A 26,192-nucleotide genomic window follows, 5' to 3' on the forward strand; every position below is an offset into this window, starting at 1 on the left:
CACACATTTATGACGTAATAGTCAGAAGATTTGTTTTAATGAAAAACAGGGGAAGGGGAATACATAGTATGGAAATAATCTCATGAAAAAAAAAGCAATTCATTAAACATCTAAAAAAATAGATAACATTCAATAAATTAGTCACCTTCAGGAAATCATAAGGTAAGCATTATAATGTCAAAAGGGAATTTTCAAAGGTGAGACTTTGGAGCGCGGTGCTGTTTACGTGAATAACGTGATGCATTGAACAAATGCACACCACCGTGTGAAGATTTTTCATCCTCCAGACAAATCATTACTGTGATTTGTATCTGGGACCAGTATTTATTTACATTATTGATGCTTTTGAATAGACACTTCAAATTAAATATATTTTATTTATATAGTCTTTATAATTAAATGTATATATCCATATTAATAGTTTTTATATGCAAGTATTTTATACAAATCAAAGTACAATTAAGTGCAACACACACACTTAACAAAACACTTTCATGCAAGCTTTATTATAATAAAACATCCAAACTCAGGGTTGATCAACACCGGCATATCATTTATTTGTGTGTACAAAAGCGTGTACAAAACTGAGAAATAAAAAGGAGAAAAGGACATTTCTGTGGGAACTGAAAGAAAGAATAATCACATTTTATTATAAATTGATGTAGCAGTTGAACAGGAGGGCTGATATAAGTACCAAGACAAAAATAAACCTGATGGGGACAAAAGAAACAAGTAAAGAGCCAAGACCTCCTTCTGCTTTAAGGCCACCTTGTTCCACTGATCAAGTTTTAGATATAGAGTAATACACTTTGCTTACATTTTTCTCCTCTCACTCAACGCATGCAGACAGTCAACAGCATTTAAAAAATAATCTTTTGCAACCTTAAATATCAATACACTTAATATCAAAGACACACTCATACATTTCAAGAACTACAAATCCATCAGAAAAGAGCAAAGAGTGTACCTTTTTCTGTTTGTTCTGTAGTTTATAAAAGACTGAGTGCTTGCAGGATATTGTGTTATTTGTACCTTGGCACACTGTGTGCAATTACAACTAACAGTTGGGCTAAACACAGTGATTTGTGTATGTGGAAAGTTTGTTCCAAAAATAAACACACATTTGAACAGAAAAGAAAATGACAGCATTGTAAAAATATCCAAATAATTTACATTTGGTGAAACATTTTGTTAGAATGAGAAAGTTGACATTTTAAAAAGCTGATGAATTTGGGTAAATAAACTCAAAAAGAACGCTGAAAATAAAGTGTTCTTAATATGAAGGATTTGAAGAAAAAAAATGCAATTAAACAGATAAGGCGTAATATGAAAATATTATTCTCGTTAATGCCAAGAGCTTTCAATAATTCCTCTAAAACTCGCAATGCATTTCCATTTCACAGTAATCTTAAATATATACAAACACAGGGACTTTTGTGGCATTCAAGTTGTTCAAAATATTTGGATGATTTTCAATGGCTTAGCGAGTCTAAAATGGATCATCTCAAATGAACAGACAAAAGGCCATTGCACTGGAAGGCAGACAAGACACTTGCAAAACACAACAAGCCACTATCATGGACTAAAACTAAGGGCAAATCTATCTAAAGACCACTTCCTTATGGCATTTAACATATACAGACATCAGTATAGCTTTACGTTTGTTACACTACAAAAGCAATAGAATTAAAACACAGAGGCATTTCATTCATTAAAAGAAACTACATGACAGCATCAATGATGTTCGTACACAAATACACAAACCACTAGAGAGGTCACAGCTTATGGCCACAGTGACAATTCACAAGATGCAGTCAGTTTCACGCTGACATGTGCATATAAAACCTGGGATGGAAGTCTTTGTTTAGATGTACATCACCCCCTTCCTGCTCAAACCCCAACTGTGTAGCAATTTTGAGTGTAAAAAGGATTCATTTATTTAACAACTTTCAACAGCTCTTAAAACTAGGAGTGACGCTGTTGGATCATTGTGACCCATCTATATTCCTGAGCAATACTTAGGAGCCACACGGTTACGCATGTACCCAAAGTCCCACCAAACCTAGTCACAGAGAAGCCTATTGGGGGGGGAAGAACAAAAACTGTGTGATGACAGGAAGTGGTGGAAGGGGGGGAAAGGCAATGGTGCGAAGAATCATAAATGTCATTTCCTCTGAGACCTAGTTCCCTGTAAATATCTTAATTTGTTGTACAAGCTTGGTCCCATGCAGCAAGGCATAAGTACAGTACAGTGCATCACAGTACATTCACTCTGCTTAGTGGTACTTACGTACAAATGCCTATGCAAGAAATCACTGAGCAACAATAAAAATAAAAGGTTTATTAAAAATGTGCAGTCTGCAGAAAAGCACTAAAATGACTAAAATAAGACAAACAAGACTTATTTATTGTTGATATGAGCATAGATAAATCACTAGGTAGCATTGAGTGTCTATTAGGTCAAACATGGAAAAGCATCCAAAAACACTAGAGGCCGCCAGAAAAGAGAGGCAATATATAAAGACTGTCCAAGTCAAGGTCTCAATTTTGAAATGAAAATGGACAATATTCAAAAAATGGAATATATTCTCAAATACTTTGAGCAAATATTGTGAGTTAACAATTACATTTGTTAAGGATATCCATGCTTCAGAATAAGAATGATATTATTTGATGGGTTCGCAGAGGCCAGTCTTTCAGGAACTAGAAAGTACTACTAATTCTTAAATGTCAAAAGAAAATAACATTTGGAAAAGGCAGGAAAAAGAAAAGGAATGAGGGGATGTAAACTCAAGCGAGTTCTTTACAGTACAGTGTACCCTGTAGATTCACACATAAAATATTCTGCACCAGCGAAAAACAAAATAAAAGATTTTTTTTCCATTGTAAGGAACATTGTTAGCTCATATAGTTTGAAAACAGTGCCGGTTGCTGCAACTAGAGGGACAAAAAAGTCTACCATGTACATAAAAGTTTGCTGAATAATTGGATTAATATACAACACCCCAGAATCATTACCTGAGTGTATAAATCTAAACCATCTTGAAACCAGTCTTACGACAGAAAGCCAACCATACTTGTACTGCCAAACAGGGTTGTAATGATGCTAATAAGTGAATCATCCCACCTATAGGGATACAAACATTTTGGTCACAATCAACTAACTGTTAACACAACACTACAAAAAATTAAAATTAAACTAAATTAAAACTAAATTAAAATTGAGCGGGAGGTGGGGGGTGTTGGGTGGGACAAAGAAAACCAAAAAATGGGGGAAGTTGATCAACCCTGTCACATGGTCAAATATCTGTGATTGTGTTATATGATGAAGAGCCTGGCTGAAGAGTGTCAAAGTGTGGATGCATGTGTGTGTGTGTATTGTGTGTCAAAGATGTGGGCAGAGTAAATAAAGGGTCATCATCATTGGCCAGTGGAGGGAAAGGTAACTTTTGGAAAAATCACTGAGGATTATGGCGTCTTGGTGATGCTCTCTGCATCCTTGGAGGCCCAGAGCTCCTTATGCTGCTTGCGTCCGAAGCCCTCGTCGTAGTTCCCTTTACTCTTAAAGAGCTGCTGGAAGTGTGGTTTGCAGTAAAACTCCCCCTGCAGTGCTGCATAGGTGCCCAGACTACAGAGAAGAGAAACCAAGAGATTAAAAACATATATGCATACACAAATATGGGATCAGTAATATAATCAGTTATTATATATATAAAAGAAGACATTTAAGGCCAGATATATTAAACCGGGTAAATTAGCGTGAGAGCGCAATTTACACAGACACCGCCGGATCATTTACGCAATGACCAACACAATCTTTCAGTTAGCGTCTGGTTTAAGCTTTTTTGGGGGGTGGTAAATAATGGAACAAACACCAGTAAACTGAAAAGCGCAAAAATTAGTAAATCACATTCTCCTCCCATAAATTTTGCATCTGAAAGTGAAACTCTTATAAATGCATATGCAATAAAGGTCAGCTGAAAAAAATAACGCCTTTCCCGTGCTAATTTTTCACTGCGTGTCTTTAGTAAACCCTGACAGTAGTTTAAAGTAGGGCCGGGACTTTAACGCGTTAATTAAGATTAATTAACTACGGGACTTTAACGCGTTAATTAATTACGCAAAAAAAAAAAAAAAAAATTAATCGCACTTATTTTTGCCCCGCGGAACGTTTTTCAATGAATGAGTTTTGACGGACCGATTATACTGGAACACCAACTAGCGCTCATGAGTCACGACAACAACCATGAAAACAACAAACCATAGTGAACATGAACGAAGAAGCTGATGAGACCGCTTTGCTTGGCCCCGTGGATGGGAAATTTAGTTTTAAAAAACGAAATGATGGAAGCGTCGACAAGAGCATGGTTGTGTGCAAGCTATACAACAGGGGTATCCAAAGTCGGTCCTGGAGGGCCACTGACGTCCTGCAGAGTTTAGCTCCAGCTTGCTAAAGTTTCTAGTATGCCTAATAAGACCTTAATGAGCTGGTACAGGTGTGTTTAATTGGGGTTAGAGCTAAACTCAGCAGAACAGTGGCCCTCCAGGAGCAGGATTGGACACCCCTGCTATACAACAAGGAATTAGCGTATCACCGCAGCACATCGAGCCTCAAATATCACAAATATGCTTTTGCTACACTTAATAGCAAACATTGCACTGGTCTGCTGGACTGAAATAAATAAACAATATTTTGTTGATTAAGCTTATGTATTCAGTCATTATTCAATGGTATACTAAAAATACATGTGAAAAATTACTTCTCATTGTTCTCAGGTAAAATATTTATATGCGATTAAAATGCGATTAATTTCGATTAATTAATTACAAAGCCTCTAATTAATTAGATTAATTTTTTTAATCGAGTCCCGGCCCTAGTTTAAAGCCAAGAGGTTTTTGCGCTGGCAAAAGCTATTAGTAAATCTCTAACAAAGGATTGCTAGCATTATTACAAAAAGATGTCCATTTGAAATTAATGCTGATCTTTTGATATTTCTGTTCAAATAATCTACAGAAATATTAAGCAGCTAAAACGTCTTTCAACAGTGATAATAAAATATGTTTCCTAAGCAACAAATCCTCATTTTAGAATGATTTGAGGGATCATGTGACATTGAAGACTGGAGTCATGGCTGCTTTGCCATCATCACAAGAATAAATTACATTTTTAAATATTTTCTTTTAATGTATTTTTGATTAAATAAACACAGCCTGTGAGAGCAAGAGACTTCTTTCAGTTTATAACACTTTTAACTGCGTTTTGCACTTTTCTGTGTCTGTGCTGTGTGGAAGTGTCTAACCTGAGTTTGGTGTTGCAGTGCTTGCAGCAGAAGCATGTGGTGTGGAAGATGAGGTTGTTGGCCACCAATCGCTCCATCGGATACACTGTCTTCTCACATGCCGCACAGGTATCCTTCTGTGTCTTGAAACTGAAGGACTGGTAGGAAACAAAGGCAATGCCATTTGTTTTCAGTCATTTAAAACAAGTTCACTCAATGAATTTGCAAGAAACAGATCAATTTTAATCAAATTACATACATTTTTTTGACTCTAGCTATAGTGCATGATTCATAAAGACAGATAGGTAGAGATAGCGAGACAGAGTCACCGCGTAATAAGCAATCAGGAAACAGATAGAGAAAAGACAAGGATGTGAACATAAAAAAAAGGGAAAAAAAGACATACCTTAGAACGCTGAACGGGCTTGTCATCAGATGTGTTTCTGTTGTCCTGGGGGGAAAAAAAGAAGAAAGAAAGAAAATTATGCCAGTGGTCCTAAGACAGGTTACCCATGGCAACACCATTTCAGGCACTGCCTTGTGCATAATCCTGCACATCACAGTCACTGTTCCTCCTAACCTGACATAACTCAAAATGTTCCCTTCCAACCACTTTATCCAGTCCCTCCATCTGGTCGCATGCTTATACAAGCACCTTTTGTCCGTGTACCCACACACACACACAAATGCAAGAAGAGGGATCAGCGAAGACTAAGCCTGGTGAGCGTTTCTAACTCAATCACCCCATGAAATAAAGACCCTGTGCACACATGCTTTCTGTTTCAGCCAGTCTAAAGCTATATGACATTACGTAACACAGGCCCATGTCCCATGGTCAACTCAGTCTGCACCACATATTCTGTTGAGCTTAATCAAAACAGCTGCCAATCTGTACAGGCCACCAAATCACACAAGGAAGAATGGGAATTTATGAACCAAACGTGCCATTTATGATAGATTTTTCAGGCAATGTTAAACCAGTACCGTGTAAGAAGCATCTGCTCGATAAAATGCTGAACTGACAGGTTATGTAACTGCTCAGGACTGTCAGAAAGCCAAAAGCAGTTCTCCACCTCCACTACAGCATCCATAACTTGTCTCTTTCGTATAAACCTAGAGCTTGAATCTTACACAGATCTGCTGGTATACCAACACACACACTATTTGCTCAGCTCAGAAAGGCAGTGGAAGTATCAGTGATGACCATTATATATCACATTAGACATTCAATAACCACTTTTCACAAATTATAGCCATTATTTAGAGGGCTCTCACACACACAAAGCCCTGGAAATGAATTACAACCACTCAGCCTCCTCAACATGATGATATTGGCTTAAAAACTGAATCAGACAAGAATGTCAACAGTATCAGACGCAACAAATTGTCTTTAATCATTTCACCTTTTCATTTATCATTTCCTTCAATGCAAAAGTCATTTCCTGTGAATGTGTGAGAGTTCTGATTCACTACTGCATTTCAAGTCATTTACCTATAGCAGCTAGTGCAGTAGAAGTCCATTAAATTGTAAAATTATGATTACGAAAATGAAATCAAATATGGTAAATACAAATGGGCAACTGTAAAGGACTCTTTTTGAACAGCTAAAATGACTGGTTAAAAGTTCGCCATGCCTGCTTTAAATGTTAAAAATAACGAAAAATAGAGATGCATCAATGTCAAACAATTATTTATCAAACCAAATTGCATTGACAATTGGCGATAAGCAAGAAAAGTCAGTTTATTCAAAAATATGGTTTATTTAAAAAGAATTTGCTTGTAATTAGAGATTGATGGATAACCAGTTCTACAGATATTTAACATTTTTCCCGTAATTGGGAATAGGTTTTGTAATAGCTGATTCACTGAAAAACTATCTTTTGGCGTTTTTAGAATTATGTGCAAGACAAACCGAAATTCAACAACTGAGTGTTCAAAAAGGTAAAAATAACTTGCCTCTCTTAATTAATAAATTAGGAAAACAATCATTAAATGCACAAGTGAGATACGTTTGGTGATGAGGCGATTACCGGTTTCACGATAAACCAATTTAAAATGTACTGACGGTTAACATTATCATTTAAAATTTAATTATCATTAAAGCCATGTTTGAGGGTTAAAAGTTTTTTAAACTCATGGTAAATCCTGTCCAGCAAGCATCTGTCTGGCACAGACACAGCGCACAACATTGTTTTTTGTATGAGAAGAAATAGTGGAAGGCAGTGACTGTGCTCTGGAGATTTTTCAGCCTTCTAAAAAGACCAAATCTGAGGTCTGGTCATATTTTGGCCTTTACAAAAGTCCTGAGGGAAACTTAATCGAGGATGGTCACCCTGTTTGCGGAACATGCAAAAAGAAAGTCGCTGCTATAGGAGGAAACGCTTCTAAGAGTCGTCTTTGTGACCACCACTCACTATAACGCATACAAGGCAAGTAGAAAATGCCAAAACTACCTCTGTGAAATAATTAGACACAAAATATTGTTTTGAGTTGAAATATTTTCTCACTCACTTGAAATTAATGTGAAGCTTCTAAGAAAAGTTTGCAACAAGGGGCTTTGAGCCAAATACTAACTAATAATTTTAGACAAGACTATAAAGGGTTACATGTAAGGTATAATAAAGTATTCATTGAACTGAGATTAAGGTTTTAAATCCATTTTGTACAGCATACAAAACACTCAAACAGAAGATGATCACAACAATTGTAGCTGAATTAATAGTAAAGTCCTCTGATTTCAATTCAATACAATCAAAAACGGAGATGCAGGACGTAAGTTACATTTGAATGAAACGAGTCCATCGTGATGCAAGGATGTGCGCTGCTATAATGTGTTGCTATCGCCGATGATCATAAGGAAGGAAATGCCACCGAATAGGAGCTTGCTTTTAAAAAAAAGTTCATAGAACAGCTTGTTAATTTTCAAATATAAAAAGTGTTTTCAGTGTGTGCACAAGTTTTTTCTGAACACCTTCATTTTACTTTAACAAAACCGTTAGAATATTGATAATCATTATACAAAATTGTCATACCGTCCCATCTCTAGATACAGGGAGTGCAGAATTATTAGGCAAATGAGTATTTTGACCACATCATCCTCGTTATGCATGTTGTCTTACTCCAAGCTGTATAGGCTGGAAAGCCTACTACCAATTAAGCATATTAGGTGATGTGCATCTCTGTAATGAGAAGGGGTGTGGTCTAATGACATCAACACCCTATATCAGGTGTGCATAATTATTAGGCAACTTCCTTTCCTTTGGCAAAATGGGTCAAAAGAAGGACTTGACAGGCTCAGAAAAGTCAAAAATAGTGAGATATATTGCAGAGGGATGCAGCAGTCTTAAAATAGCCAAGCTTCTGAAGCATGATCATCGAACAATCAAGCGTTTCATTCAAAATAGTCAAACAGGGTCGCAAGAAGCGTGTGGACAAACCAAGGCGCAAAATAACTCTCCGTGAACTGAGAAAAGTCAAGCGTGCAGCTGCCAAGATGAGAGTTTGGCCATATTTCAGAGCTGCAACATCACTGGAGTGCCCAAAAGCACAAGGTGTGCAATACTCATAGACATGGCCAAGGTAAGAAAGGCAGAAAGTCGACCACCACTGAACAAGACACACAAGCTGAAACGTCAAGACTGGGCCAAGAAATATCTCAAGACTGATTTTTCTAAGGTTTTATGGACTGATGAAATGAGAGTGAGTCTTGATGGGCCAGATGGATGGGCCCGTGGCTGGATTGGTAAAGGGCAGAGAGCTCCAGTCTGACTCAGATGCTGGTTCGATAATGCGATTTATCACGATAATGAATATGCACGATATTGTTATCGTGGGCACTTTAAAATATCGTAAATAATAATTTATTAACAATTTATATTTTTTTTATAATGCACTCAAGAATACTTTGCCCATCAACCGTATAAATGCTCAACACCGCTATATTCTGCGTCAAAGGGACACGCGCTCAGATATAAACAAGCCCAACATGCGTTTGCACATGACTGAACCGGTGAAGGAGACGCGCTGCTGAAGTGCCGCTCAGTGACAGCAGAGGGCGCTGATGAACTGCAGAATGCAGCGCTTACCCCGGAAACACCGCAAACAAACAAAAAAACGCGTGTAGTTTTTAAAACAGCCATTCGTTTTTGTAATCTCAATGTTGTTCATCACAGCACCAAATACTTAATACTTAAAGACTTAATAGGCTATTTATTTTCAAATTTAAACATTTTTATGTTTTAATCTGGACTACAACCCTAATAATTAGAACTGTTCTAATTATTTGTTATTGTTCAGTATAACTTTGAGACATACGACTTCATTAGTTAACATTTTAATTCATTATTATCAAACTGACAATGAAAAATACTTATAAAGAATTAATCATTCTATGTTAATTTCTTAGTTACTTTTTAATAACATTACAATCAAAATCAAAATAACTTTTAATGGACCTAAGATAAAACTAACAATGATCAGTATTTCTTAACTAACATTACCAAAAACATTATACTTTCTGTACCAAATGTAGCTATTGCTCAATCTTAGTTAATGCATTAAATAATGAGACCTTATTTGTTAGCCTACCTGTTGTTCTTTATAGCCTAATTATTTTGCACTTTAATCTGTTTGAAAATTGTACTTTTACAGCTCTGAAAAAAATCAAGAGACCACATAACATTGATTTCTCAATGAGGGGTCTCTTAATTTTTTTTTCCAGAGCTGTATATATTTTTGGTGCATTATTGTATTTAAACATTCAGATATTTTTGTTCTTACAAAAATAGTTCTTAAAGCTGTTATGCTATGGCAACACTTTTTTTTGCAACTTATTTCAATATCGTGATAATATCATATATCGTGATAAAACTTCATCAATTAATCGCAACATGAAAAATTAATATCGGCACATGCCTAGCTGGTATCATCAAAGATGAGCTTGTGGGGCCTTTTCAGGTTGAGGATGGAGTCAAGCTCAACTCCCAGTCCTACTGCCACATGGTTGTTGTTCAATAATAAAATTAATCCTCAAAAATACAACTTGCCTAATAATTCTGCACTCCCTGTATGTTACATAAATTCATGACATGTAAACTTTGTGCTAACTTCACATTAATTAAATAAAACAGCCATGAATGAGTGCATGTTGGAAAGAAAAACACCGAATGCAGCTTTTACCATGATCCACTAGTGTAAAACTCCTTGAATTGTATTAACATCTATTATATAACCTTTATTAAATACAAAACAAAAACAAACAAACACACACAAATAATTACAGCTCTTTGGAAATGAGTTATCTTAGTGAAATAAGATCTTGTGTACACTCATAGATAAACACAGCGCTCTGATGGACAAAAACAAGTTATTCTGAGAACATGCCAGATGAGGTGGGACTAAGCCAAGCTACACTAAAGTCAGGGTGCGAACTACGGGGGAGCTAGGGGGAGCTCGGCTCCCCTAAATAAGACATGGGCTCCCCTGAAAACGTGATTTGAAAAATTTTGGGGGGTCTCAAAAATATTGACACTGTGTTATTTTGAGGTGAAATTTCAGTGTTCTGTAATGTGATCATCGTGGATTATTATATGTAACATTTCTAAAAATATATAATTAATTCATGCATGACGGCAATTTAAATCTAATTCACTTCAATAAAGATAATTATACATGCTGTTCTTGTCATGACCATCAAGGTGTGGTGGCGCTGCGGTGCTAATTCCACTCATGTTTAGTGCATGTCAACACAAAAAACAAAAACGAATATCCACTTCTTGATCTTGGATTTCTGGAAGAACAGCAAAGGAAGCTGACCCCACGCCTCTGTGGTCAATTCTGTGTTAAGGCATGTTATCCCCAATTATGTGTAGCGGCTGGGTTGATATAGGTCTGCGCGACTATCAATGTCCTAATAAGACTAACGTTAGCTGAATGAAGGAATTATGGTTTTCTTCTGTAGCCTGACGAGTAACTTCAACCGTTCATGTGAACTCAAAGACAGTTGGATGCTTTGTTTATAGACTATTTGTGGGCTTTTTGACCTATCAATTCTTGTTTTTTTTCTTCCTTCATTAAAATCAAAGATGCTCTTCAATGATTGTCAATTGTATATTAAGAGTCTCCGCAATGCATTAAGCAATAGATTGACCCGTTTGTCTGTGTGTGAAGGAATATACACGTCCTCTCTTCCACGCGCACCCCCCCCACACACACACACCCCGAAAAGTGGGCTCCCCCAAAGGCCATGGTATAGTTCGAACACTGACTAAAGTAGTATTTTTATCCCTGAGGTTTAGAAATATGCTTTTATTTTTCTAAAATATATTTCATAAAGTTTTCAAATTATATTTCAAAAGTTTTTAGTATCTTCTGTTACTACTAGATTGACCTATTACTCTAAAGTTGGAGGTAAGGTCTCTATCTTGATCTAACATTAATAAAAATAAATAAATAAAAAAAATAAAAAAGAGACAATCAAGAAAATCAACACATGCGCTCTCTATTCCTCCACACACACATTATTAGGAATACCTGTTCAATTTCTCATTAATACAATTATCTAATCAACCAATCACATGGCAGTTGCTTCAATGCATTTAGGGGTGTGGTCCTGATCAAGACAATCTCCTGAACTCCAAACTGAACGTCAGAATGGGAAAGAAAGGTGATTTAAGCAATTTTGAGCTTGGTTCTTGGCGCCAGACGGGCCGGTCTGAGTATTTCACAATCTGCTCAGTTACTGGGATTTTCACGCACAACTAGGGTTTACAAAGAATGGTGTGAAAAGGGAAAAACATCCAGAATGCGGCAGTCCTGTGGGCAAAAATGCTTTGTTGATGCTAGAGGTCAGAGAAGAATGGGCCGACTGATTCAAGCTGATAGAAGAGCAACTTTGACTGAAATAACCACTCGTTACAACTGAGGTATGCACACCAAAATTGGACAGTTGAAGACTGGAAAAAATGTTTCCTGGTCTGATGAGTCTCGATTTCTGCTGGGACATTCAGATGGTAGAGTCAGAATTTGGCGTAAACAAAATGAGAACATGGATCCATCATGGCTTGTTACCACTGTGCAGGCTGGTGGTGGTGGTGGTGTAATGGTGTGGAGAATTTTTTTTTTGGCACACTTTAGGCCCCTTAGTGCCAATTGGGAATCTTTTAATTGCCACGGCCTAACTGATCATTTCAAATTGGTTTCTTGAACATGACAATGAGTTTGTGGCAGAAGGGGCGTGGTTCAGCGAGGGCTGCAACGGGAGAGAGAGGCGGGAGACGAGCGGTAAGTGAGTGGGTTGGACACAAACTACCAACACCTGTCTCTCATTCCAGTGATTGGCGCGGGGAGAGTATAAGAGCCATGGAGAAACGGAAACCAGTGAGAGAGAGAGAAGGGCTAGTGACGTGTCCCCAAGAGTTCCCGGATGATGTAACCCGGAAGTGACAACGACGAATGTTTTGAGATTTAATGCACACTGTGGTGCAGTATACCGTTACCTTGAGTTTATTTAATAAAACGTCAGTAGTCCAGCCGACCCCCGTGTCCTCTTCCTTACCCCACACACGATCCTCTACAGAGTTCACTGTACTAAAATGGCCCCAACAGTCACCAGATCTCAACCCAATAGAGCATCTTTGGGATGTGGTGGAGCGGGAGCTTCATGCCCTGGATGTGCATCCCACAAATCTCCATCAACTGCAAGATGCTATCCTATCAATATGGGCCAACATTTCTAAAGAATGCTTTCAGCACCTTGATGAATCAATGCCACGTAGAATTAAGGCAGTTCTGAAGGCAAAAGGGGGTCAAACAGTATTAGTATGGTCCTAATAATCCTTTAGGTGAGTGTGTGTGTGTGTGTATATATAATATATAAATAAATTGTCAAATTATGACTGCCAACCCAAATACATACTTTTGCTAAATAAAATTATACAATTCTGCAAGTGACTTTCCAAAGCATGTTGCACAAGAAAGTGCAATGCTCAGTGCAATATGGTTATCCCCTGGTCAATAAAAAAATAACAATGTAACATGCATCTACAAATGTAAAAAGAGAAGCAAACATGCACTTTATCTGGTAAAAGTCAACACACCCTGAGTGCAAGACAACCGTCAACCCACTTCCTGTTTCAGAGTTTGTGTAACACGTTTGTTTCAGAGCCATTGCCACAGTTGATTTACATATTCATGCTAAATGCACACAAATATCAAAAACACTATTTACATTTAAAAGAGGTCAAGTTGGAAAATAAATAGAGCAGTAGCAGTGAGTGTGTGAAGGAGACTAAACAAAGGGAACCTAAAATAGTTGTTTGTCTTCTAGGAAGCAGAAGTGCCAAAATAATGCCACAAACTATTGAACCCAAAACAAAGATGCTTCGGTCAGTCACAGTTTAAATGGTGGCAAAAAATGGGATTAGAGATCTGTGAGTGTTAATACTTGCACACAAGAAGCACACAAACCAATGGAGCCCTATCTCAGCCAGTGCCATCTGTCCCTTATTGCCTTATTTGTACATAGTATGAAGAAAAACACGCTTTCTCACCACACACACACACACACACAGATAGCACTGCTGCCCAACTGTCTGCACTGTGGCAGGAAGGAGTGATGACACATCATCTTCCTGTGCTGTGCTCTGCTCAGATGCATTTTATGATGATGGGTCCCAATCCGCACTCCCTAGAGATCCTTAAAAATCAGCCATCAGCTGACCCAAGTCAAGTCTTAGTTCCGTATGTATGCCATATGCAGTCTCATAAGAACCTGAAGATCACTACAGTTCGCAGTAACAGCTCCTCTGGGTTTCACAAAAATCTCGAAAAAAAAGATGAAAAAAAAAAAAAAAACACTGAACACCATGTTCTCTCTAAAGTTCAGACGTTTCAAAAATATTATTTGTGTAAATGTCATTTACAGGAAAAGAAATACAATCAGGCCATTAAATATAAAGTAAGGGGTTATAATGTGAAATCTAACAATGTCACAGAGCTTAATTTTAAGACTTAAAGGTGCCCTAGAATGATTTGAAGCAATATGTTAACTTGTTCTCTGATATCTACATAGAAGGTATGTGGCTTATTTAAGGGCAAAAAGTGTCCAGGTAAAGTTTTACAGGTCCATTTACACCCCTATAAATTGTCCCTAGGATGTAATGCTCTGTTTTTGCCTTATTTGGAAGACTCATGAATATTAATGTTGAGCTCTGCTCTGATTGGCTTATTTCAGCAGCACACAGCAGTTCAGCTCATGAGTCCTGACCATCTTGACAGAACACAGATCGACTAAATGACACTTAGCAAAACATCTCAAATGGAGATTGATAAAATGCAGCTTACTTGTTTATTGGTGTTTTCAGATCATCCGCACGCGAGAAAGAGCACACGTTCGTGCGGTTGCCAGATTTCAGTAATTAAATCAATATCATGCAATATCGTTTTTTCGTCAACGATATTGCATGTTTATATAACGTTAGTCACAATGTAGGCTACGCAGTGACTGATGTACTCTGAACAAGCATGCAAAAACATCATAGGCCTATTTCAGTTCTCAAAAATATAAATATATAACTTATATTTTTACAAAATGAATAGCCTTGTCAAATGAATGTAGTTTTTATATAGTGAATGTTAAAAGGTGACGTTTGCTAGAAGGATCGAGTGAACGATCTGTAAGCAAAGTATCTACGGTTGTATTTTGTAATACAAAATAATATTACCCTTTGTCATTAGACACACTATTTAGTTTTGTATGGTACTTGGAGTTTCCTATTGTTACTGTAAGCATTTTGCATTATCTAGAAAATGCTGTCTCTCTAAGAAACTTTCAATTTAATCAGAAATTGTTTAAACAGTCAATAAGTGGATAAAATACTTACAGCTTGCCGGAATAAAGTTGTAATTGCCCCTTTCTTCAGTTTAAGACGCTGAGCGAAGCTTGCTTGAAATGGGCCGAACAAACGAACGATCTTGAATTAAATAGTTGTGATATCGGATTATAAACATCAACCATGACTGTTGACATTTTTTTATCTGTGGAAAGGGAAGAAAAGTCTCCTGCACATCCTGGAACATGAAGTATGTCCACGCGAGCAGCTTGTTTTGATGAGTCGCTCCCATTTCTGCCTGACAATGAACATGTTTGGACAGATGCAAATGTTGGGGGCGTGCATATAAAATGATCCCCAACACTTGCGTCACGGTTGGGTTTATGTTGAGAGGAACTTTTTTTTCCGTGTTTTGGATTCACGAGATTTACATAAGAAGTAGGAGGCAATGATGTTTGAGACTCACAGTATGTGATGTCCATGTACTGAACTCTTATTATTTCACTATGGCAAGGTTAATTCAATTTTTCATTCTAGGGCACCTTTAAAATTCAGACTCTAAAAGGAATTTTCAAGCCATCCACTAATTTTTCATGAATGTATCTAAAATACGAGCAGTGCATAGTAGTGAATAAGTGATTATACCACAGACAACGTGTTGATTTTATGATGGAAACAATATGAAGTTATGATTTTAAAAGAAGATCAAATATAATATAGAATAATTACAACATTTAAAAATACATACTTAAATACTATTTTAATTTAACTTTTAATATTAAAGATAATTGGCCAACATGACATTAAACAAATAGATAAAAATAATAAAATCATTCTGAAGGATGACATTAAAACTTTTCTGATCAGTGACAATAAAGAAAGAAAAACCTTGTTAGTTTCAGATTCAAATGTTCTAAACAAAGCAAAGTCTGGCAGAGAGAGTGTACACAAGACAGAACAAGTTTAATAAATACCATCCCAAATTTAAAACGTTAAAGCCAACCAGATGGGCTGCAAGTCATACAATGACCCAGGGCAGTGTGTACATATTTCAACCAATTGCTCCCCCTCAAACACTGGCAGGCCAGTATGATTTGTGATGCCCTGCCATCCAAAGGTCAGTATTTTACCCTTTCCCACAGCCACAAGCGATGTATACACACAACATTCACTCTCCATTACTTTTGCTCTCTGGTACTAGACTACAGACACCCTTTTAATCTCATTAGCTAGACAAAATCCCATCAGCTGCTCCCCATGGGTCCAGACAGCCGGGGAGTTCAGCGGGCTGAGGCGGCAAGTTGCAACAACCTTCTTGTGGTCACCACCAGCCAAACTCATGCTCACCTTGAGTCGAATGCATCTTGTGATCATTCAAACAACTTTCAAATATGACCTGGAATGCAGACAGGACATGTTACAATTGTAAGGCATCTGCAAATTCCAACAGAAATTGCCTGATTTAACATGCGCCAACATGCACGCTATACTACAGTTAATAATAGGTGTTAATGGCAGTCGGTTTTCAGTGACCACTTGTAGATTGATAATCAAGCAGGTAATACAAACAAGGCCACATAGACATGGAGCGAATGGTTTGGCTGACGTCCCATTTGCCACATTCTGCCAAGCTAATAATTTGTAAAGAACAAGAGCAACGAGTCAGATTTAGAAGACAAAACTCTATTGTCAAAATTCCTGGCAATGCAGATATGAGGCTCATGCAGCAGCCCTGAGGGAGTCTGGCTGGGCTCCATGAATGAGATGCAATGTACTGAAAGATGCTAGAGGGCCCATTTTTAAAGCCAAGTTATGATTGATCTCCCAGTAACTAAAAAAAAAACAAAATGAGCCTTGGGGCACCAAAACAGATACATTAATTTACCAAATGACACATTAGGGTTGGTATTTTTCCACTGGTGGTGGTGGTTATCAGGAAGTTGTTCCTGAAAGTGTCAGTCATTTTGTGCATTTCTCTACTCCAATTCTAGACAGACAACTCAAATGAGATATAGACAGAAAGGACTAAAATATTCAAAGCGTTTGGTTGCCAATTTCTCTTGTATCTAGTTGCATGACTGGTTTAGGTTTTAAATGAAGCCTTGAGGTAGAAATTTGAATAAGCCAAACTCAAGTTCTTTCGTACCATTGTTAGGCTTATTTCCTGGGCTTTAACTGCTTCTCTAACCACAATAGAGCTAGTTTTCGTAAACCAGAGCTGACTGAATTCTATCTGAGAGCAGAAACTCTGGGTTGGAAGGAAGGAGCGAGTGACTGTGGGGAAAAATGCTGAGGCTCAAACACTTCTAAAGAAGAACATGAGTCTTCACCAATGTGTTGAGCCACAGACAGAAGCTGACGCTGGAGTAGACACATGGATGTGAAACTTTAAATGTGTTGAGGCAGAAAAAAAAGCCTGTACTGTAAACGTTTTAAAGAGAATTCATGTGGGCAGGGTTGAAGAGGAACAGTCTAAGGTTTCATTTGACTCCAGAACACCCCTTTGACCAAGAGAAAGTCCATGGTGTAAGATTTCACCGGATAAATCTGAAGTGGCGCCACTAGAACACACCTGCAAAAATAATGATTGTTTTCAAACACGGTTTCCAAAGTACCTCCCCATTTTCTGTAGACTCCGGTATGTTTGCAAAAAGCTTTGCGTTTTTACATCAAAATGGGAAGAAAACCAGTGGATCTTAAACGGTACTGCTAGGACATCTCTATTTTGAAGCTTTTCAGACATGTTCAGACAGAGTACGAAACTTGATCTAGGCACTTTGTGGTACTTCACAAAACACTGCAGTCATCATCTACCATACCATGATCTTATCACAGGAAAGGGAGTGCATTTTGCAATCAGAACTCAAGAAACATACTGACAGAATTGCCAAGGGACATTGCTCCGTTCCATGGAATTTAAAAAGACATGTAGAGATGGCAAACATCTTCTCTTCTGCTATTACGCAGGACACTTCACAGACTAATTGTCACACAGCAAATTAAATAATATTTTTTTTTAAACAGCTTAAAAAGGCCCCTTTACGAAGACTAAAAAAAAGTGAAATACAAATGGCTAAGAATGTTTAATTTCGGGTTAAACTCGATGCAAGCAAAAGGGTCAAGAGGCCAAAACACTCAGTGATACTTGACTCTCATAAACAAGCATAATTTGATGAAAAGTACATTATACAACAAATACATGCATGTACGGTGAGCTAACAATATTGCTCAACTCAAAGACATACGGCTGGGACACTACAGAAAACAACTGCATCAAATGTGGCGCTACAGCTAGTCACTCAGTGGAAAGTTCTATTTAAGCCTATGGAGCAAGCCTAATTTCTTCTTTCTCCATATAAGGACACATTTTTTTGCAAAGGAAAAAAAGGGTTCCATTATCACTCTGCAGAGGCTGTCCCAGAGTCCTTGTTGGCATAATTTCATTAGTATCGAGCTCTAAGAATAGTCAAGAGACTAAGAGTAGATCATGGACCAGAACCTCGGTGTGTGACATTCAGCTGTAACATGAACGTCGCTGAGGTTTTTACAAGAGAAAACTGCGTTCGAGAGTAGACTTGGACAGGCTTGAATGAACAAACAGATGCTCATGATTCCATTCTTCTGATATTCCTATGAATGAGAACTTAGAAAGAAATTCTGCTATGATTTCTTGGGATGTAACACAAAAACCTTTTAAGTTCCTACAAGTTACAACATTCTGTTGGAACACCTGGAATGACATGCCTCCCTCCACCACATCATTCGTTTGTTTCTGACAACTGGACAGTTGATGCCGCAGGCTGTCATCTCCTCTCCACATGAATAATCTGTGTACACAATCCTCTGGGCTTAGTTTCATCTGAAAACCCACAGTGCTTCTGCCATCTGCTCTCAACTTCTCTGTACAACAGAGATTGACACCTCTAATGCAAGAAGACATCATTAAAAAGCAACACCTGCTTCTGAAATAAATGGTACTATAAAAGCAATTACATGTGTATTTTTACCATTTGCTCTTTCAAGCACATCATTAGCTAAAACCATTTTCTTTGTACATTTTCCTCATGTTGCTGAATGCCCAATGGAGTCAATTTAACTGAGAATGTTTGATCAGACTTCCAGATTATCCATAATCACCAAAACAAAATGCCACTGTCACTGATTATGACCACAAACAACAGTGCAAATGAGGAAAGGAAGCTTTAAAAGACTGAAGATATGCACATTTAAGTTACATTGGTTGAGTTTAATTGATAAAAATAAATCATTATACAACCGTTTGCTAGTTCTGTTCTTCATATTTGATTCAGTACTGATATGATGTATGAAACTGGGGCATTTCACACTTTGTATCACGGGTTGTTACTCTGCAGTATGCAGAATAGAAGCGGGCCAAGTTTTGCTAAATGGAAGTCGAAGCAACTATATTTTCTTTTTTATAAATGAGCATTTTACGTTGTCTCTCATTAGTGCGAAGTTAAACATGTTGCCATGACAGCATTAGGCTCAAATTCACTGGTGTGCATGTCAAAACATTTACATAAATTTCCACATCAAACCTGTGCTTACTCAGTTTTCCATCATACAGTGACAAAAAGAAAGGCTGTTGGGCTATGAAAGTAGTCAAACAGTTTATGACCAATGTGGGATGAGTACTGAAATGTCAACGTTTCAGTTTTACAGCGTTCAATTGTCACAGAGACATGAGAAAATGTGAAGCTTTACTACACTGCAACTTTGTAAAAACGCCTCGGCCAAATGACAGACAGGAGAAAGGATGCATAGACAGAGAGGCTGCGCTTCGTGTTTTTATGCAATATAACGGTAAGTTAGTATTATGAATTTATGGTTTCAAAACCTGAATGATTGCTTCAGTCCGGAAGAACAAGTCCACCTTTCCGTGAACTAAACTGGGTCGACGAAAACCAGAAATCAAAACATGGCTTAGCATTTATAGGTGCCTTTACGGTTTTAATTCGTCTGGAAAACACGCATCTTCAGGAAGACACATGACAGCTTTGGACCCTCAGCGGCTCAGACCTAGACCCTCACTACACAACAAGGTCTGATTAGTATTCATCTTCGGTTTCCAATCTAAACCCTCACAAAAATACATCTCTACAATAAGAGAACCATATGATTTGATGGATCACTGCAACACCAGCAGGTTTCAGCCCAGTATCCCAGTTAGCTCTTGATAGCTCCCTAGCTAGCGTACTGCACCTCACCACAATAGACGATGAGGGGGTCGTTGGGTTCACTCACTGCCTTCTGCTGAATCAAAGCGCAGAGACTCACCATCTGGGTTCCCTTATCAGCCTGCTATAGAGAAAGGAGACAAGAGGTCTGCAGTCCCGTCTGGTCCACTCAGTGTTCGCGAGGCGATTGAAATCTCATCCGCTTTTTGTGCTGGTCGGAAATGATGTTCTTCTCCGGCTAGCTTAAATGAAATGTAACGTTACCCGCACAGTCTCTGGTCGCCCGAGCCGTCTAGCTAGAGAGCTGACGTGCTTTGCCCCCACCTCGCTCTTTTCAACGGACGTTTTTTTTCTCTCCTCCTCATCACGCCTTTTTTTATTCAGCAGGATGTCGCACGCGATTGGACGCAGCTCGTGCCGTGTCCGCGCGCTCTCCTCCAACCTCAGAAATTCGGGGGGTTTTTTCTAATACACTTTTGCACAAAATAACCATATTAATTCCTACTTTCTCGCCTTTATTTTTCCTAATTCTTCATTAAATCGTTAGTGACTAATATTATATTAGGCTAATTCATTTTAAGCAATCGAAATATAGACAGACTGATTTAGGCTAGCTTTGATTGATGGTCTCTACAATGTAATGAATGTTAAAGGGTTTAGTTCAGCAAGTGCTTGAACTAAAGTGTTAACGTTATATATTTTGTTCAGTTGAGTAGGCGATACTTACTGGGCTATATCCTAAATGTTTCCAAATTCCAACTATTTGTAAATTGTGAGAATTTTAACCAAGGAACCGGGACGTGGGCGTTGTCTGTGTCCATTCCATGCACTTTACCCTCGGTGTCCACTTTTACTGCAGTAGAAATCATGGCAACAAACGTGAACAACTTCTATGTAATTTCTCACACCACGCTGTTATAGATTCATTCAAGCATTACCATGGCACGCAAACTTTGAAACAAAATGAGAAACCAAAGGAAGACCAGTTTCGAGATGGCGAGAGCTTTGCAACAAACTTCGACTTGACAGAGATGCTGTTGTTGTGTGTGCTTTATTAGACAGGTGAGCAAATGTAGGCCTACATAAAACGAATCAATGTAGCTCTAAACGATGAAATATTAGAATATCAGTATGTTCTAATGTTGATGTAGCTTAGTACACACAGAATAACATTATACATTTCAACATAGGCCTACTCAAATGCAGTTTAAATAGTGTAGACCAAGTGGAAAAGCATTGCGTTTGGTATGAGACCCCATAAAAGCCTCAAAAATGTAGGTCATGCAACGTTCCAAGTCTTCTGAAGTGATACAATAATTCTAAACTAGGTAGGCTATGGAGTAAAAGGAAAAAAATACAATTCAATAATTAAAAATAATTCTAATTGGTTTAACAAGTTATTTATTCCTCTGATTTTCTATGTTACTGTGTTTTTCTGCAGGTCTGGGATTCTGTGAATATATAAGATTGCAAATGTATAAGCCTACAGATAAGCAATTGTGCATAGGTTTTGTTTTTAATAAAACTTAAGACAAAGGAGAATGACAACCCCTACAAAGCTAACAGAATTAGTGTATCATGAGAGGAATTTTAAAATAATTGTATCCCCATATGAAGTTAGTAGTGAGACTCTCTCATTTGGAAACGTGCAGGATTCACCTTTCATAGCAAAGGAGGCGAGGGTTTAGTGTAACATGCAGGGAAGTAATTAATGTACTTTGGTGGTGTGTATATGTTATGTGGGTGGGAGGTGGTTACACCACCTTGTGGGTAGATACCAGGATTGCAGCTGGGAAGAAACCCTATCATTTGCATTTTCTGAAGGAAATAACCTACCAGTGGCAATTAAAGTGTTAGGAAAGTGTCGCTTTTATGCGTTGCTTGCCTCATAGCCGCATTTGTTTGCCATTATTATTTGGTATGAAGTCCACACTTAAAATAGCATAAATTTGTAGCTTGATAAAGTATGGCCTGTCTGCAAACATGAACAGGTTGCCATACTGTAGTTTCAATTTGTGTTCACTGTGATGTAAAGAGCGATGAAAGCATTAAATATGTTGACAATGACAGACAACAGGCCTCATTGTTTGCACAAGTTAACACTGTTTTAAAGGAACACACTGACTTTAGCTTATTCACTGTATCCCCCAGAGTTAGATGTAATACCATCCAGCCTTAAAGTGGTCATCTGGGGTCATTCAAAATCCCATGGCACTTCTCATAAAGATAATGAGTAAATAGTTTGGGTGTACAGTAGTCAGGGATGGGCAGTATTTCAGATACATGTATTTAAAAGATGTATTTTAAAGCCTTTGGGGAAATAATTCTCAATTTGTATTTAAATACATTTAAGATGAGTATTTTTGCATTTTCAAAAAACGTTTAGCCAGTCAACCTCTAGTTCAGACACAGCACAGGAAGTTCAAAGTCACTCATTTCCTACAGGGAAGGTATACATTTTAGCCAGGAACACTGAAGTTCTAGATAATCCAGTAACTCAGAAGCATGATCAATGACTTTATTTAGACATTCTGCAGTTGGTACACTACATTGGACTGAAACTATAGTCCTTGACTCTGATGGGGCCAACAGATGCCCGGTCCCACTGCCAATCTGCAAAAGAGAGAATGTTAAAGTCAATTACCATTAAAAACATTAAATTTTGCAAACAAAAACCCAACATGCCTTTAAGAAGTGGATCACTACCACGCCCAATGCCACAGGTTGTGTCACAGCAGCCACACACCCGGTCATCCTGATCAGCAGACACCCACCTGCAGATAAACTCAATATTAAGTCCTCACTCGCTAAAGTTGTGGTAATGCAAATGAGTGGGAACCATACCTATTGTCAGAGAAGGAGCAAGCTTTTTGCTCAACATTAGTAGGGTTGAATGCTGCATCCACTTTGAGAACACAAGTGACATAGACCTACCAGAAAAAGAAAGTTTGTACACACCATGCTAGCATGTATCCAATCCACATACACTAAAAATGTCTAGTGACTGATCACATCTACGTTTCAGTTGGAGATATGCAATTTAAGTCACAAATTCAATTTGGCCTACTGAAAAAAAAGAAAATAGATGTGATCAGTCACTAGAAAGTTCTTAATTGGAGACATGATTTCTCCCTCACTCTCTCTCTATAGATATATAGATCTATATACACAGTGTACATACAAGTCCACTGAGCTCTTGCTGGAATCGGAATGCCTCCAACTGAAACTGTAGTGTGTTAATTTGAGTCCGAGGCATAAAGCGAGAGCTGGAGCCTGTGAGCTTGGCATCAATGAGACACCTATGGAAGAGGGAGAAAAGAAAACCCAATCAATTCAGACATTCCATTATGCCACATTGAGAGCTACCTGAAATGACCTCTACTCACCCATTATTCTCAATAAAGGAGTATCTGGGTGTAGCACTAATATCAGGGACTGATGTAGCCACACAGCTATCCACAAACACACGAAGAGGAATGTGGTTGTAGGCACTCACTGAAGCCTCAATATTAATGGAATCACTCAAGAAATACTGCTTAGAAGGTCTCTCAAATCTCCAGTCATCTGCAAAGAAAGCATTTTAGCCCAGGTTTAAGTACTGGCACGTTACAAACTCATACCAACCAGTCATGAGCTTGAGGGAGAAAACCAAAAGTTCCTCAGCAACTATAGTTGAGGAATAGGGGAGCCAAGTGGGCACTAAGGCGTCGCTGCTCACATCATGCACTCTGTCAAGAAATTAGAGCCAGTCACCTTTTAGTGCAGATGATACAAGCACATCCTGCAATCCTGGATGAATTCAGTCCTCACCTTGGATAATGACACTCAATACCAACTACTGCACCACTGCTCCTGACAATAGGACCACTATATGAACCCTTTGGGGCACTATAGAAAAGGGAGAACGTGTAGACAAGCTCATCCTCAGTCACCTAGAAGTTAATAAAGAGAACAGTCACGTGGATGGTCCAGAACACCCATGATTATTTTTCACAACAGAAACCTACCCTTGATGTGCTGCTACATCCATGCAGTTCAGACTCAAAGATGAGCACTTGAACAGAAGAATCCTCTCCAGTTGCAGAACAGCCTCCCAGTGTAAAAGCAGAGGACAACAGTGGGTGCCCAGTCCCAAAGAAGTCCTTCATCACTTCCACATATACCAAACCTTCTCCACACTGAGCAGCTACACTGTTGGCAGGGACAGGATGCGGCAACTCAAAAGGGACGTCTGGCTGCTTTGGTTCCTCTGGTAGATTTGGAAAGCGCCACATCAGTTTTGCCACTGGACCCTGCAACAGCTCTTTTGATTGAACACCCACAATATCTTGAGAATATCTAAAGTCAGTCCTGACTGGAGTCTGGACAGGAAACCTTTGTGGTGCAAATACAGTATTACTGGGAACCAAAGGCTTCCTGGAATCAGCCTGTTGAGAAGCTTGAGCTAATGCCCTAGACCTAAACTTGCTTGGACTCGGATTATTTGCTGCGCTTGCTCTCCATCGCACTTCAGAAAATCCAAGCGCAAGAACAAATACCAAGCCAAACCCAACCTGCCAAAACCCCATTATTGCGAAGCTTGATTCAATAACACACTAGGATGTTACAATCCAAATTTATACAGATATAAATCAGCATGGCTCCACCTTTCGCGTGACAATTAATTTTTCACTGCACCTGCCAATTTACTCAATCAATATGTCACAGGTGAAAATCATTGATTCTTTAGTACTCAGAATTAAATGAAGTCCCATAAGGCTAGTTTATAGCTAAAGATGTTTTAATGCTGATTTCCAATGATAAGCTTGTCTTTTGTTCATACCTGTTAATATTTTAAATTCAGTTTATTTAAGTAGACTGTTCAGATTATTGTTTTTTAATGCTGACCAGCAGATTAAGAAGGAATGAAGTCTCCAATGAATCTACACACTCTGATCAACCTAATCATAACAGTTGCACTGGGGAGATAAAGGCCCAGTACCATGCATGATAGATTACAAACTAATACCATTACAGGATTAGTTTCGAATTGACAAAACCAAACCAATCTATTCAAGCTTTGTTGGTCCCATGATGCTGATCATCAGCTTTCTCTGTCAACTCAGGCTTAGATCCTGAGTTTAGGAGTTTAGCTGTGACATCAGCAGTGAAGAGCCAATCACATGTTGTCGATCAAAATTCACTTCTCGTGAGAGAAGCAGCGAGATCCATTTCTCTCTTCTGCAGAATATTACATGATTAAATAATATTAAGAATTTAAACAAATTTACACAGTAGGAAAGAGCAGTATATGGAAGACAACATAAAGAAAAATAGTATACATCAATGCAAGTAAAAGTTATGAAGTAAGTTTAGTTGATATATAGAGAGAATTTAACATTTATTTACTACTATTATAAATAAGCATTGTTAAAAGCCAGACACTTTTTTCTTTAAAAACCATTTGCTATGTAGTGACCTTTAATTTGAAGCAGAAAAAGGGTGTCACTTTTCTCCCAGCTGATTGGTCCAGTTTCAGTTTGAGATCTCTTCTCCAGAACATAACCTGCCCTGGAGCAGGTTAGCCGTGGAGCATTAGTTACTATGGAGATGAACTCTGCTAAAAGCCAAACCACTTTGTACCTAAACCACTGGTACCTAAAACCCAGGATTGACACAAACTAAACTTAAACATATCTGGCTAGCCAGCTAAAACGGCGTATAGGCCCCTAGCCTTATATGGTTCTTAAATTTTTATTCTGAGTACTAAATAATCAATGACATTCACCTATGACATGTTGATTAAGTAAAATTGGCAAGTACAGAGAAAAATTATGCTTGTCACAAGAGATGTGGGAGGGGGTCCAGACTCCAGTCAGGACTGACTTTAGAAGGCCTTCTCAAGA

General features: G+C 38.2%; 2 protein-coding genes across 2 annotated transcripts; both read right to left on the reverse strand.

Annotated features, from left to right (window-relative positions):
* Positions 1-532: 532 nt before the first annotated feature.
* On the reverse strand, positions 533-20,671 carry limd2 (LIM domain containing 2). The gene is made up of 4 exons (XM_067415980.1): positions 20,408-20,671; positions 5,686-5,730; positions 5,301-5,437; positions 533-3,628 (listed from the first exon to the last, which is right to left on the reverse strand). The coding sequence occupies exons 1-4, from the start codon at positions 20,408-20,410 to the stop codon at positions 3,469-3,471; spliced, it is 345 nt and encodes a 114-aa protein (XP_067272081.1). The 5' UTR covers positions 20,411-20,671; the 3' UTR covers positions 533-3,468.
* A 2,140-nt stretch (positions 20,672-22,811) lies between these two features.
* zp3e (zona pellucida glycoprotein 3e) lies at positions 22,812-24,908 on the reverse strand. Its single transcript, XM_067428936.1, has 8 exons — positions 24,315-24,908; positions 24,118-24,239; positions 23,932-24,035; positions 23,694-23,871; positions 23,489-23,606; positions 23,152-23,237; positions 22,993-23,081; positions 22,812-22,920 (listed from the first exon to the last, which is right to left on the reverse strand). The coding sequence occupies exons 1-8, from the start codon at positions 24,873-24,875 to the stop codon at positions 22,853-22,855; spliced, it is 1,326 nt and encodes a 441-aa protein (XP_067285037.1). The 5' UTR covers positions 24,876-24,908; the 3' UTR covers positions 22,812-22,852.
* Between the last annotated feature and the right edge of the window lie 1,284 nt (positions 24,909-26,192).

The sequence above is a fragment of the Pseudorasbora parva genome, chromosome 2, assembly GCF_024679245.1.
Source record: "Pseudorasbora parva isolate DD20220531a chromosome 2, ASM2467924v1, whole genome shotgun sequence".
Taxonomy (NCBI): domain Eukaryota; kingdom Metazoa; phylum Chordata; class Actinopteri; order Cypriniformes; family Gobionidae; genus Pseudorasbora; species Pseudorasbora parva.